We start from the raw sequence: 14,590 nt of genomic DNA on the forward strand, positions 1-14,590 counted from the left end.
CCATTCTTTTGATAATTTTCCTGAAATACTAACATCCAAACTCTTTAACTGATAACCCATTTAAAATAAGTGGGGTTAAAGCCTCTTTGGATAGGAAGCAGCATGGAATTAAAAAGATCGTGTTAAGTGCTGGTGCCATAGGGGACCACCATTGCCCATCACCAGTCGGAGTGAACCCTTTCCACCAAGACTGCTCTCCGCTGTGTAATGATTAGCTCCTGTGCCAGCGTTAATATCTGGCAGGACCTATAACATCTAGTGCCAAGTGACTCAATGGTAGCACTCTGAGTCAAAAGGTTATGCATTCACAACCCCACCAACGCTGGAGCTGAGCATGGAATCTGGCCTACAGCACAACACTGCGGAGACTGGAAATGTGAAGGAAGAGCAGAAAACCCTGGAAAATACTCAGTGGGCCAGGCAGTATGGTGCGACCTTCGTTATCACTTAAGCTTGGTTAGGCCACTTTGAGTACTGTGTAAATTTCTGGTTGCCATATTACAAAAGGGATTTAGCGGCACTAAGAAGGTGCAATAAAGATTTAGAGTGATGATATTAGGAATTAGATATTAGAAAGATGTGGTTATAAAGGATTGACCGACTCCTGGAAATGAGATGACCTAATAGAGGTTTTTAAAAATGTGAAAAGTTTCGATAGGGTAAACATAGAGAGAATGTTTCCCCTTGTGGGGAAGGGAGAAGTACAGTCCAACAATATAAAATAGTCATCAAGAAATCAAATAGGGAATGGGGAGCAAGTGATATCATTGCTGCAAGCATTTTGAACACTTCTGATAAAGAATTGCCTTACTGCAAACTGCATTTCATCCCATGCAGCTGATGATGCCTCTGTCCATTTTGCATAGCACGGACTCAATGGGCCAAATGGCCTCCTTCTGTGCTGCAATGACTCTACGGGTCAAATTTTCGCTACTGAGGGGAGAAGCTCAAATCGGGGCATGTCTCAACCTGGCTGACCCGCCTCAGTTTCAAGGACCCCCGTTAGATCCAATTTTTGCTCTAGAAAGGCAGGGGTGGGATGGAGTGTGGCCCATCGAACCCCGGAAGCAGGTCCTGGGTGGCCACATGGGTGAGCGAGTGCCGAGGCAGGCTGGTTAGAAGGCCTGCCTTAGTTTTCGGGGACTTCATCCCAGTTGTTTAAAGAAGTTGTTAGGCCCTCACCACCACCCCCCCCCCCCCCCCTCCCCTCCCCAACCCGGGTGCCACGCCCTATGCCACCTCCATGCCAACTTGTGCCACCAACCCTCTAGGCCCCTTATACCCCCATGGCAAATCATGACCCCTCACCCCATGGCCCCTCCATAGCCAATTACCCAGTAACCACCATAGACAGACCGCAGAAACCATGTGGAGATGAGAAAAAAATTTATAACAATCTAATACAGCTCTCACTCCTACATATTTGATAGTGAAAAAAATTCCCATTCAAGAAAAACTTTCAAAGTTTTAGAATCTCAAGTGGTTAATCCTGTATAAAAACCAAATTTCTGTTCAGACCACACATCAAAGACAACTAATCCTTTAATAGCCTCTTTAAAGTGTCAAGCAGTAAACTCAGAACTCCCTGCTGAAATAAGTGTCATTTTTTTTGAAACTCAGCCAAGATATAATAATAGCTCTTGGAGAAATGTCACAGAGCTCCGTGGTGCAGCTTGATGGACAAGTTGTCACCATTTTGAACAGTTGGTAGCAAGCTCCTCCCAGTCATTAATGTCAATGCTGATGTGCTTCAAGGAGAGCTTCAGAGTGCCTTTGAAGTGTTTTCTTTGTCCTCCCCTGGAACATTGACCATTTGAGAGTTGAGAAAACAGGACCTGATGGGACGATGGGGGTGGGGGTGGGGTGGGGGATAACCTTCGGCCATCCAGACACACTGTCCAGTCCAATGAGGTTGATTTTGCAAAGAGTTTTGTCTGAGTGCTTGTGTAGTACAGCTGATGCCAGAAGGGCAGGAATCTACAATCCAATTTTGTGCATTGGGTGATTTTTCTTCAGCCCATTGTTGGTGGACACAGAATGAAAACTCCAGACACCCAACACGATATTCCACCAAAGTCCTGGCTGATGACGCTGAATTCTCTTCATTTTCTTCCAGTTTCTACAGGAAGCCTTTCCATTTTTTTTTATTGTTGTTCTGCAGTGACCTCGCCTTTTCTCCTTGGCCTCATTCCTCTAACCTCCACAGGTGCTAACCTGTACCACCAAGCTAACTCCTCCAGCGGGGCGCCACTCAGTCCAGTTTCTTTAAACGTTGCCGCATAACCTCGGAGGGGTGACGGGTCAGCAGAGACATAGTGCAAGAGAGGAGAATGATCAGCTTCCCGTGTATCAGCAGCAGCGCAGTCTGGTGAACAGATGCCCACATCCGGTAGAAGGGTCCATGGAAGGGGTCTGAGACGGCAGGGCAGAGCATGTTATTCAGATTCACAGCGGTGATCTACAGAAACGACAATTAAAAATAAGGTTCCTTGATTAATGTGGTGGCACATTTTTGGAAGGAAGAATGTGGAGAGACAACATAAACTAAACCATAGAACCATAGAAAAGTTACAGCACAGAAGGAGGCCATTCGGCCCATCTTGTCCATGCCAGCCCGAGGACACCCAGGTGCCCTTTCTAATCCCACCTTCCTGCACCCGACCCATAGCCCTGCAGCTTACAGTGCTTTAGGTGCAGATCCAGGTACTTTTTAAAAAAGAGTTTAAAGTTTCTGCCTTTACCACCAACTTGGGCAGCGAATTCCAGACACCCGCTACCCTCTGCATAAAAAAAGTTCTTCCTCATGTCCCCCCTACACCTTCTGCCACTTATCTTGAATCTATGTCCCCTGGTTCTAGAATTCTCCATCAAGGGAAACAATTTTCTCCTGTCCATAAACAGAGCAATTTTAAAGGGATGCCAGAACCGAGGAACTGGAGGTTGGATGTACACGATACGTGAACCTTGACAGGCCAAGTTAAAAGGGTTGTTTAAAAAAAAAAGCATGTGGGGTCCTGTATACATAGAGGTATAGAGTACAAAAAGCAAGGCAGCTGTGCTGAGTCTTTATAAATCACTAGTTAGGCTTCAGCTGGAGAATTGTGTCCAATTCTGGGCTCCACACTTTAGGAGGGATGTCAAGGCCTTGGAGAGGGTGCAGAGGAGGTTTACTCGAATGATACCAGGGATAAGGGACCTCGGTTATGTGGAGAGGCTGGAGAAACTGGGATTGCTCCCCCTCGGAATGGAGAAGGTTAATGGGAGATTTGACAGACGCGTTCAAAACGATGAATGGTTTAGATAGAATAAATAAGGAGAAGTTGCTCACGCTCCTGGAGAGTTGGTAACCAGAGCGCACAAGACTTAAAGTAATTGTTAAACAAACAGAGGGAACCGCACATTTTGATATTGTGGAATGAACTAGCTGAAAGGGTGGTGGAAGTAGATTTAATAATAGCTTTCAAAAGGGGAATTGTGTTATAGCCTGAAAAGCAGATGTTTGCAGGGCTCTGGGGAAACAGCAGGGCAGTGGAACTAATTGGATAGCTCTTCCAAAGATCTGACAAGAGGTTTTACTAACTAAAACAGGTTCCTCCTGCGCTGAAAGATTCTACCATTCTAATTGGAATTTGCCGAGCATTTTGTATTCAGAGTACTTTCAAGAAATCTTATGAAGTCTTAGAGAGAGGTAATTTGGCCCAAGACCTCTTCTATTATATAAACCTACCTACTCACTCTGGAGGTCCTGTGGTGCAGTCGGTGGCACTCCGAGCCAGAAGCTCCGGGTTCAAATCCCACCCCAGGACCTGACAGCTATGGAAGGTGCATTCGTAACGCTGCCAAACAGCGTTGAGAATCAACCTGTAAAACCTCCCAACTGGCAGACGGTAAGAGCAGGAGAGAATCCGGATAAGTCATGTGATCGAAAGAAGGCAAGTGCATGTTGCCACAGCAACTTGGACTCGGAGTGAACTGTAACACACCACCAACGACTCATTCAATTCTCTCTCTCTCTCTCTCTCTCTCTCTCTCCAGAAACAGATTTATCTCTGCTAACCCATTTATACTGCCTGTTTCAATGATCTTTTCCTGAGAGCTTATTTTGTAACTCCTTTCATCTTTGGCTGAAATGGTTCCATAGGTCTTCCCTTCTTGGTGACCCACGTAGATGAACAGGGTCAAAACAAAAACAAAAATAAAAATAGCTGGAAAAGCTCAGCAGGTCTGACAGTGTCTGCGGAGAGGAACACAGTTGACATTTCGAGTCCGTATGACTTCATCAGAACTAAGGAAATAGAGAAATGAGATGAAATATAAGCTGGTAGAAGGGGGGGTGGGACGGGTAGAGCTGGATAGAGGGCCAGTGATAGGTGGAGGCAAAGAAGAGATTGCCAAAGATGTCATGGACAAAAGGACAAAGGGGCGTTGACGGTGGTGATATTAGCTAAGGAATGTGCTAATGGGGACATTAAGGGTAGAAAGCAGGACGAGCAAGGTACAGATAGCCCTAGTGGGGTTGGGGTGGGGGGAAGGGATTGAAATGGGCTAAAAGGTGGAGATGAAACAATGGATGGAAATAAATTTAAAAATAGGTGGGAAAAGAAAAATATATTTTTTTTAAATGATAAATTATTGCAGAAAGGGGGTGGGGATGGAGGAGAGAGTGCACGATCTGAAGTTGTTGAACACAATATTAAGTCCAGAAGGCTGTAAAGTGCCTAGTCGGAAGATGAGTTGCTGTTCCTCCAGTTTGCGTTGAGCTTCACTGGAACAGTGCAGCAGGCCAAGGACGGACATGTGGGCATGAGAACTGGGTAGTGTGTTGAAATGGCAAGCGACAGGGAGGCCTGGGTCATGCTTGCGGACAGACCAAAGGTGTTCCGCAAAGCGGTCACCCAGTCTGCGTTTGGTCTCTCCAATGTAGAGGAAACCACATTGGGAGCAGCCAATGCAGTGGACTAAATTGAGGGAAGTGCAAATGAAATGCTGCTTCGCTTGAAAGGAGTTTTTAGGCCCTTGGACAGTGAGGAGAGGGGAAGTAAAGGGGCAGGTGTTGCACCTTCTGCAGTTGCATGGGAAGGTGCCGTGGGAGGGGGTTGAGGTGTAGGGGGTGATGGAGGAGTGGGCCAGGGTGTCCCGGAGGGAACGATCCCTGCGGAATGCTGCCGGGAGGGCGGGGGGGCGGTGAAGGGAAGATGTGTTTGGTGGTGGCATCATGCTGGAGTTGGTGGAAATGGCGGAGGATGATCCTTTGAACGCGGAGGCTGGTGGGGTGATAAGTGAGGACAAGGGGGACCCTGTCATGGTTCTGGGAGGGAGAGAAAGGTGTGAGGGCAGATGCGCGGGAGATGGGCCGGACACGGTTGAGGGCCCTGTCAACCACCGTGGGTGGAAAACCTCGGTTAAGGAAGAAGGAGGACATGTCAGAGGAGTTGTTTTGGAAAGTGGCATCGTCAGAACAGATGTGATGGAGGCGAAGGAACTGAGAGAATGGGATGGAGTCCTTACAGGAAGCGGGGTGTGAGGAGCTATGAGAGTCGGTAGGCTTGTAATGAATATTGGTGGACAGTCTATCGCCAGAAATTGAGACAGAGAGGTCAAGGAAGGGAAGGGAAGTGTCAGTGATGGACCACGTGAAAATGATGGAGGAGTGGAAATTGGAAGCAAAATTAATAATTTTTTCCAGATTCAGACGAGAGCATGAAGCAGCACCGAAGCAATCATCGATGTACCGAAGAAAGGGTTGTGGGAGGGGTCCCTGGTTTGACCCTTAAAGGTGTTAGCCATGGTTCGCAGGGTATAACTCTCGCCTCTGGGTCAGAGCTTGACAGTCCAAGTACCATTCCAGAGATGTGAGCCCAAAAATCTAGATTGACATCCCTAGTGCAGTACTGAGGGACTGTTGCATTATCAGAGAAGCTGTCTCTCAGGTGAGATGTTAAACTGAGGGTCTGTCTGCCCTACCCACTGGGCAAAAAAGATCCCAGTGCATTATTTCAAAGAAATGCAGGGGGTTTACCCCCCCCACCCGCCCCCATGCCCTGTTCAATATTCATCCCTCAACCAACATCACTTAAACAGATTATCTGGTCATTATCACATTGCTGTTTGTGGGAGCTTGCTGTGAGCAAATTGACTGCCACATTTCCTGCATTAATAGCGGTGACTACATTTCAAAAGTGCTTAATTGACTGAAGCGCTTTGGGACATCCTGAGGTTATGAAAGGCGCTATAGAAATGCAAGACTTTTTCTTATGATGAATTACAAAGGTAGTGCCTTGTCATCTCTCTCAGAAACGGTGCAGTGAATTGCTATGTAATGTAACGTAGCAGCTAGTTTGTACACATCACGTGTCACCAAAAGCAGTAAAATAAAAACAGGACTTGCATTTATATGGCACCTTTGATGACCACAGGACATCTCCAATGCTTTACAGCCAATGAAGTACTTTTTTGAAGTCGCTTTCGTAATGTAGGAAACACAGCAGCCAATTTGCGCACAGCAAGCTCCCACAAACAGCAATGTGATAACGACCAGATAATCTCTTTTCATGATGTTGATTGAGGGATAAATATGAGCCAGAGCAATAGGGAGAAGAACTCTGATTTGCTTTGTGATAGTATCGTGGGGTCCTTTATGAGAGAGCAGAAGGTTCCTCAATTTAACGTCTCATCTGGAAGCCGGCACCTCCCACAGCGTAGCACTACCTCTGCAGCCACTGGAGTGTCAGCTTTGATTTTTGTGCTCAAGTCCTCTGGTATGGGGATTGAGCCTGGAACCTTCCGAGAGGCGAGAGTACTACTGACTGATCAACAGTTGACAGTAAGATGAAGGACCATGCAGCTGAGGGAGGAAAGTTGGCCAGGACACCAGTGCCAGGGGATCTTTAACATCCACTTGAACAAGTGATCAGGCGCTTGGTTTAAAATCTCATCGGAACAATAGCACGCAAATAGTTTGGCATTCCCTCAGTGCTGCACTGGAGTGTCAGCCGAGATTGTGTTCAAGTGTCTGATGTGGGGCTTGACCCCATGATCTTTGGACCCAGAGTGGAGCATGCTGCTGCTGAACCCGGGTGACAGTCATTTTCAGGGCTGAGGTGTATTACAATTAGACAGATAGAATAGAAGGCTATTCAGCCCCTCAGTCTTATTCTGCTATTCAGTTAGAACATGGCTGATCTTTATCTTAACTCCATTCCTCCACCAATCCCACCATTTCCAGCCACCACCAAGCACATCTCCCCATGCCTTCCCCTGTCAGTGTTCCGAAGGGACTGTTCCCTCTCCGACACCCTTGTCCATTCCTCTATCACCCCCACCATCTCATCCTCTTCCCACAGCACCTTCCCATGGAATCGCAGGAGGTGTGACACCTGTCCCTTTACCTCCTCCCTCCTCACCATCCAAGGCTCCAAATCTCCTTCCAGGTGAAGCAGTGATTTATTTAGACTGGGTGACCACTTGACCGAACACCTTCGCTCAGTCCGCAAGCGTGACCGTGACCTTCCGGTCACTTGCCATTTCAATTCACCATCTTGCTCACATTTCTGTCCTCAACCTGCTACCGTATTCTAGTGAAACCCAACGCAAACTGGGGGGGGTCACCACCTCATCTTCCAATTAGGCACTTTACATACAGCCTTCTGGACTTAACATTGAGTTCAACAATTTCAGAGCCTGAATTCTGTCCACCATTTTGAATCTTTCCTCTCGATCCAATCTGCATCTCGTTCTCATGTTTTGCTTTCAGACAGCACTGACCTTTATTCTGCTATTAACACATACTCCGGACGAATACTTTGTTCCTTTACTGCTGCCATTACCACTCCCTATGCTTTTTGTTCCATGACATTTTTGTCATTTAATCTTCCCCACCCTCTAACCCATCCCTGACCTTCCCTTTTGTTCCACCTGACCCTCCCTCCTTTTTCAATGGTATAAAACCTAATCTAGCAACTAGATCTAGATCTAGCAACTCAAGACTGGGCATCCATGAGGCGCTGTGGGCCATCGGCAACAGCAGAATTGTACTCAAACACAATCTGTAACCTCATGGCCTGGCATATCCCCCACTCTACCATTACCATCAAGCCAGGGGATCAACCCTGGTTCAATGAAAAGTGCAGGAGGGCATGCCAGGAGCAGCACCAGGCATACCTAAAAAAAAAATGAGGTGTCGACTGGTGAAGCTATAAAATAGGACTACTTGCGTGTCAAACAGCATAAGCAGCAAGTTGTAGACAGAGCTAAGCGATCCCACAACCAACGGATCAGATCTAAGCTCTGCAGTTCTGCCACATCCAGTTGTAAATGGTGGTGGACAACTAAACAACTCACTGGAGGAGGAGGGTCCACAAATATCCCCATCTTCAATGATGGGGGAGCACAGCACATGGGTGCAAATAATAAGGCTGAAGCATTCGCAAAAATCTTCAGCCAGAAGTGCTGAGTGGATGATCCATCTCGGCCTCCTCCGGAGGTCCCCAGCATCACAGTTGCCAGTCTTCAGCCAATTCAATTTACTCCACGTGATATCAAGGAACGGCAGAAGGCACTGGATACTGCAAAGGCTATGGGCCCTGACAGCATTCTGGCATCAGAAGACTTGTGCTCCAGAACTTGCCGCGCCCCTAGCCAAGCTGTTCCAGCACAGCTACAACACTGGCATCTACCCAACTATGTGGAAAATTGCCCAGGTATGTCCTGCATACAAAAAGCAGGACAAATCCAACCCAGCCAATTACTGCCCCATCAGTCTACTCTCGATCATCAGTAAAGTAATGGAAGAGGTTACTTTAAAAAGAGCTGAACTCCCAAGGTTAGGTGAGAGTGACTGCCCTTCACATCAAGGCAGCATTTGACCAAGTGTGGCATCAAGGAGCTCTAGCAAATCTAAAGTCAATGGGAATCAGGGGGAAAACTCTCCGCTGGTTGGAGTCATACCTAGCACAAAAGGAAGATGGCTGTGGTTGTTGGAGGGCAGTCATCTCAGCTCCAGGACATCACTGCAGGAGTTCCTCAGGGTAGTGTCCTCGGCCCAATCATCTTCAGCTGCTTAATCAATGACCTTCCTTCCATCGTAAGGTCAGAAGTGGGGACGTTCGCTGATGATTGCACAATGTTCAGCACCATTTTTAACTCCTCAGATACTGAAGCAGTCCAGGTCCAAATGCAGCAAGACCTGGACAATATTCAGGCTTGGGCTGACAAGTGGCAAGTAACAATTGCGCCACACAAGTGCCAGGCAATGACCATCTCCAACAAGAGAGAAGCCAACCATCACCCCTCGATGTTCAATGGCATTACCATCACTGAATCCCCCACTATCAACGTCCTGGGGGTTACCATTGACCAGGAACTGAACTGGACTAGCCATATAAATACTGTGGCTACAAGAGCAGGTCAGAGGCTAGGAATCCTGCACCGAATTACTCACCTCCTGACTCCCCAAAGCTTGTCCACCATCTACAAGGCACAAGTCAGGAGGCGTGTGATGGAATGCTCCCCACTTGCCTGGATGAGTGCAGATCCTACAACATTGAAGAAGCTGGACACCGTTCAGGACAAAGCAGCCTGCTTGATTGGCACCACATCGACAAACATTCACTCCCTCCACCACTGATGCACAGTAGCAGCAGTGTGTACCATCTACAAGATGCACTGCAGGAATTCACCAAGGCGCCTTAGACAGCACCTTCCAAACCCACGACCACTGCCATCTAGAAGGACAAGGGCAGCAGATGGATGGGAATACCACCACCTGGAAGTTTGCCTCCAAGTCACTCACCATTTTGACTTAGAAATATATCGCCGTTCCTTCACTGTCACTGGGTCGAAATCCTGGAACTCCCTCCCTAACAGCACTGTGGGTGTACCTACACCACATGGACTGCAGCGGTTCAAGAAGGCAGCTCACCACCACCTTCTCAAGGGCAACTAGGGAATCATACGGACTCGAAACATTAACTCTGTTTCCCTCTCCGCAGATGCTGCCAGACCTGCTGAGTTTCTCCAGCACTTTGTTTTTATTTTAGCATTGCAGCATTTTGTTTCATCTTAACTCAACTTACCCACCTTGCTTCTGTAACTCTTAATATCTTGCCCAACAATCAATCAATTTCAGTTCTTACATTTTCAATTGACCTTGCCCCCAGTCTCAAGAGCTTTTTGGGGAGAGTGAGTTCCAGATTTCTACTCTTTGTGTGAAGATGTGCTTCACTCATGAAGAGGTGCTGTGTTCCTGACCTCGCTCCTGAACAGCTTGGCTCTAATTCTAAGGTTCTGCCCTCTTGTTCTGGACACTCCCCTTCCCCCCACCCCCACCAACCCAACACTAGAAGAAATAAGTTGTCTCTTTCTGCCCAATCAACTCCCTTAGTCATTTTAAACGCATTAGTCAGATCACCCCCTTCATCTTTCCAGCTCAAGAGAACACAAGGCTAGACAATACAATCTGTCGCTCAATTTAACCCTTTCAGTCCAAAAATGATTCTGGTGAATCTGCACTTCATCCCATCCAAGGTCAGTATATCCTTCCCAAGGGTGCGTTTGGGTTTAATATTTCCAGTCCAGGATTGGATTTGGGGGGGGGGCGGGGAACGTAGGTGGAAATTAGTTTCCTTTAGGATGAAACCTGACCCGCTAGCCTATTCTCTCTTGGATGTTGATGGAGGTTCGGTGAATTTCTGGAACTTTCTCTATCCGATCCTGATTGTTACCCTGTGATCCCTGCTGGAATCTATTCTTTGTGGTTCCGGAGGGGCTTGTACCACAATTTCTCCTGTAATTAATCTTCTATTTTAAGAAACTTGTACTGAAATATATTCTGACTAATACAAGAGTGATATTTTTAAACCTGACAATTATCAAATCTCCGTTGTTGATGCACAGACTAAGTACTAATTTTCTGATGTTTGAAGAGAGACAGATTCATTTTTGATTTTAACCTTTTCCCTCCATACTGAACCGGAGCTTTGACCCTCGCATGATGTCATTCTCCAGGCTTTTGAACCCATGATGTTCTGACCCGGAATGCTACCACCTTTAACCAATGCACAATGGTCTAGAAATTCTACAGCGTTGTGCTATTTTGCAGACTTAAAATAGGTGCCAAAGAGTCCAATACAGAGTCAGACCAGTCCGTTATAGCACAGAGAGGCCGTTCAGCCCATCGAATCGGTGCCAGCTCTCTGTAGAGCAATCCAGTCAGTCTCCATCCCCGTAGCTCTTCCAGTTTATTTTTCTCAAAAGCTCGTCCAATTTCCTTTAGAAATCATTGATCCTCTCCATTTCCATCGCTCTCGTGGGCAGAGGGTTCCAGCTCATTACCACTTGCTGCATAAAAAACTTCTTCCTCACATCCCCCACTCCACCCCACCCCATCCCCCTGGATCCCTTGCCCAAAGCCTTAAATCTGTTCCTGCTATTCCTTATAGCATCAGCAAACTGGAACAGCTTTTCTTCATCTACCTTATCTAAACCTGTCATCATCTTGTCCCCCCTCTATCAAATCTCCCCTTAATCTCTTCGCTCCAAGGGGAACAACCCCAGCTTCTCCAACCTAACCCCATAGCAAAAATCCCCCATCCCTGGAACCAAATGGTGGGCCATTCTACACTGGAAATGCCTGCCAAATAACACTTGGCATCAAATGAGATGACTCAGGCCACATACGATTAAAGGACACACCATTTCAAACTGCTTTCCCTGAGCGCAGCTGACGCAGGGAGAGACTACATTCAGGAAAATCAGGTTTGCACTGGGGCCCTGAAAGGGACCACCACCAAAGAAGGTACATTTAAAGGTATGTTTAACAAAATGTGGGGCTGGGAGGTATAGGAGTGCTCATCCCGGGTACAAGTTAAACTCATGGCCATGATTGAATGGCGGAGCAGACTTGATGGGCCGAATGGCCTAATTTCTGCTTCCATGTCTTATGCTCTTCCGTATCAGCTATTGATAAACAAACCCCACCCTCCCCAAATCTGGACTAGATCTCTCACCCATCCCACCACCCAGTCGATCTACTGGTCACCAGCAGTACTTCTGCTCCTAGCTGTCCCCATACCCCACCACTTGCTTGACTTCCTCCCAGTCCCACCCTCTTGATCACCACCCTCCTTCGTGCCACTCCTCCTCCCTCCCAAGGCCTACCCGGGGGCCACTACCCAGTGCAAACTGATCCTAGGCCGATATAATCTGTAAATCTTTCTCAATGAAAATGTCTCAACCCAAATTAATACGAGTACTCACCAGTCCCAGGGCCTGAAGAATGGTGTAGTGATAGAGAAATAACACACCTGTCGCAAGCAGTGGCCACCAGAAGTCATTCAAAGGCTCTGGTTTGTATATACCTGAAAAATTGAGAGAAAGTTACAGTTCTTGATGAATCTCATCCTCACGTTCAAAAAGTTCTGTGGTCTCATCCAATCCTCAACTCTGTAACCTCCTCCAACTCTTCAAAGAGCTCTATGCTCCTCCAATTCTGGCCTCTTAGGCAGGCCCTGCTTCTTTGCCTCACCAATGGTGGCTCTACTTTCAGCCATCTAAGCCCTTAACCTCCTGAACTTCCTCCCTAAGCCTCTCCATTTCTTTCTCCTCCTTTAGGACACTCCTTAAAACCTACCTCTTTGACCAAGCTTTTGTGTCACATGTACGAATATTTCCCTCACTGGCTCTGTGACAAATTTTGGTTAGATTTTTCTCTCTCTATTATTCACGGGCTGTGGGTGTTGCTGCAAGGCCAGCATTCGTTGCTCATCCCTAATTGGTCTTGAACTGAGTGGCTTGCTAGGCCATTTCAGAGGGCAGTTAAGAATCAACCACATTGCTGTGGGTCTGGAGTCACATGCAGGCCAGACCGAACAAGGGCGGCAGATTTCCCTCCCTAAATGAGTATTAGTGAACCAGATGGGATTTCACGACAATCAATGAAAGTTTCATGATCACAATCAGTGAGACTAGCTTTATATTCCAGGTTTATTAATTGAGTTCAAATTCTGCAAGGTTGGGTTCATTTAACTTAAAAGATAGCCTGTATTTATCTTGCAAGGTCAGAATTGATAGAGAAAAAAAAAACTTGAACAAGGAATAAATCTATCTCCAAGCATGTAATTGAGCCAGATAGTCTGGAAAGAGGGTAATTACATCCATTAGAAATATAAATTATTTCTATGGGTTGCAGTATCAAAGAGTTGTGTTGAAGGTAAAATAACTAATTTACATTTGTTTTTTCTTATGTTTTTATGTAATCGTCCCAAAGCAAGCCACGTTGCCCTAAAGATAATGATTCAGAGTGGAGCCTTGGTTAGAAGGTTCTTTTGTTTAATCTATTTGTGTTTGTTTGCTAACAGAGGCAGGCAGCTCAGTTTGGGTTTTGTGAGATTTGCTCTAGCCTGTAGCTAGTGGAAGAGATCTACAGTGGTCCTCACAGCGCCTTGTGGCAGAAAGCAGTTAGCTTGAATAGTGAGCTTGGAAAGAGCTCCGCAGAAGCTGTGGGAGCAGACAGGGCAAAAGCAGTCCATGTATGTCCAAAGGCAGGACAGGGAGCTGAAGAGTCCACAGTCGTGAGGTGTTTAAAGAAAATTGGGGGATCGCTTAGCTAAAAGATAATGGAAGGATCCTCATGTAATTTGTAGCTCAAGGAATAACTGGAATACTAAGGAGAATTAAAGTAAATTCCGGAGGGCTGTGACATACCTTTTGGATTGATCCCAGGAGAACCGAATTATTTTTCAAGATTTCATAAGATAAGGGAACTCTTAGGGCAGGGGTAGGGGGAGAAGTAAAAAGTAGAACTGGGTTTATAGCATAAGTCTTTAAAGCTATTGTATTAACTCAGTGGTGCTTGCTTTGTTTAATTTCTCTTTATATACACAATAAAGTTTTTGTTTGAAAAATAATGTGAAATCTTGTGGTGTAGTTCTGTTGGTTAATTGCTGGATGTTCAGATGTCTTCTTCAAATGTTAATGTCCCTAACAGGATCGTAACAAGATCAGGAAGCTTGGATTAAAATGGGATAGTTGAGAAGTATACCTGCATGTCATATTGCAAGCAGACAATTATGGGTTCCAGTCCCACTCCATAATCTAGGCCGACACTCCAGTACGAAGGGAGTGCTGCACTGTCAGAGGTACCTTTTTTTTGGATGAGACACTAAACAGTTGCCCCTCAAGGGGATTTAAAAGATCCCACGGCACTTTTTTATTTAAGAGAAGTGGATGGGAGTTCACCTCCATGCCCTGCTGCCTTGGTCAATATTTATCCTTCAACCAACAACACAAAAAACAGATTATCTGGTCATCGTCACATTGCTGTCTATGGGAGCTTGCTGTGCACAAACTGGTTTTCTACATTACAAGAGCATATGATTTCAAAAAAAAGTACGTCATTGTCTGTAAAGTCCTTTGGTACATCTTGAAGTTGTGTAAGGTACTATATGAGAAATCTCCCTTTCTCCGGCATCAGGAAGTTACATAAAATAACTGGCCTGTTATACTCACCACCTTTGTTGAGCAAGTAAAGGGGAACGATATACATTAGGGTGTGCTGAATGTAATACACCTCTGTCTCAAATGGAAGCTGCAA

General features: G+C 46.2%; 3 protein-coding genes across 10 annotated transcripts in view; 2 read left to right on the forward strand and 1 right to left on the reverse strand.

Annotated features, from left to right (window-relative positions):
• Window positions 1-14,590, forward strand: part of LOC144682565 (BTB/POZ domain-containing protein KCTD14-like) — a 1,380,231-nt gene that overhangs the window by 586,650 nt on the left and 778,991 nt on the right. The gene's annotated exons all lie outside the window — the stretch shown is intronic.
• Window positions 1-14,590, forward strand: part of ints4 (integrator complex subunit 4) — a 445,537-nt gene that overhangs the window by 80,972 nt on the left and 349,975 nt on the right. The gene's annotated exons all lie outside the window — the stretch shown is intronic.
• Window positions 1,370-14,590, reverse strand: part of aamdc (adipogenesis associated, Mth938 domain containing) — a 112,085-nt gene continuing 98,864 nt past the window's right edge. For 3 of the 6 annotated variants that reach the window (XM_078544999.1, XM_078545000.1, XM_078544998.1), the window contains 3 exons: window positions 14,506-14,584; window positions 12,256-12,356; window positions 1,370-2,458 (listed from right to left, as the gene is read on the reverse strand). In XM_078544999.1, the coding sequence (XP_078401125.1) occupies window positions 2,252-2,458; window positions 12,256-12,356; window positions 14,506-14,584 (387 nt within the window). In that variant the 3' untranslated portion in view covers window positions 1,370-2,251. Of the gene's footprint in view, window positions 2,459-3,727; window positions 3,878-12,255; window positions 12,357-14,505; window positions 14,585-14,590 lie in introns of all 6 variants that reach the window. The other 3 variants (XR_013577073.1, XR_013577074.1, XR_013577075.1) reach the window with 3 other exon arrangements.

The sequence above is a fragment of the Cetorhinus maximus genome, chromosome 7 (genome assembly GCF_964194155.1).
Source record: "Cetorhinus maximus chromosome 7, sCetMax3.hap1.1, whole genome shotgun sequence".
In the NCBI taxonomy this organism is placed as follows: domain Eukaryota; kingdom Metazoa; phylum Chordata; class Chondrichthyes; order Lamniformes; family Cetorhinidae; genus Cetorhinus; species Cetorhinus maximus.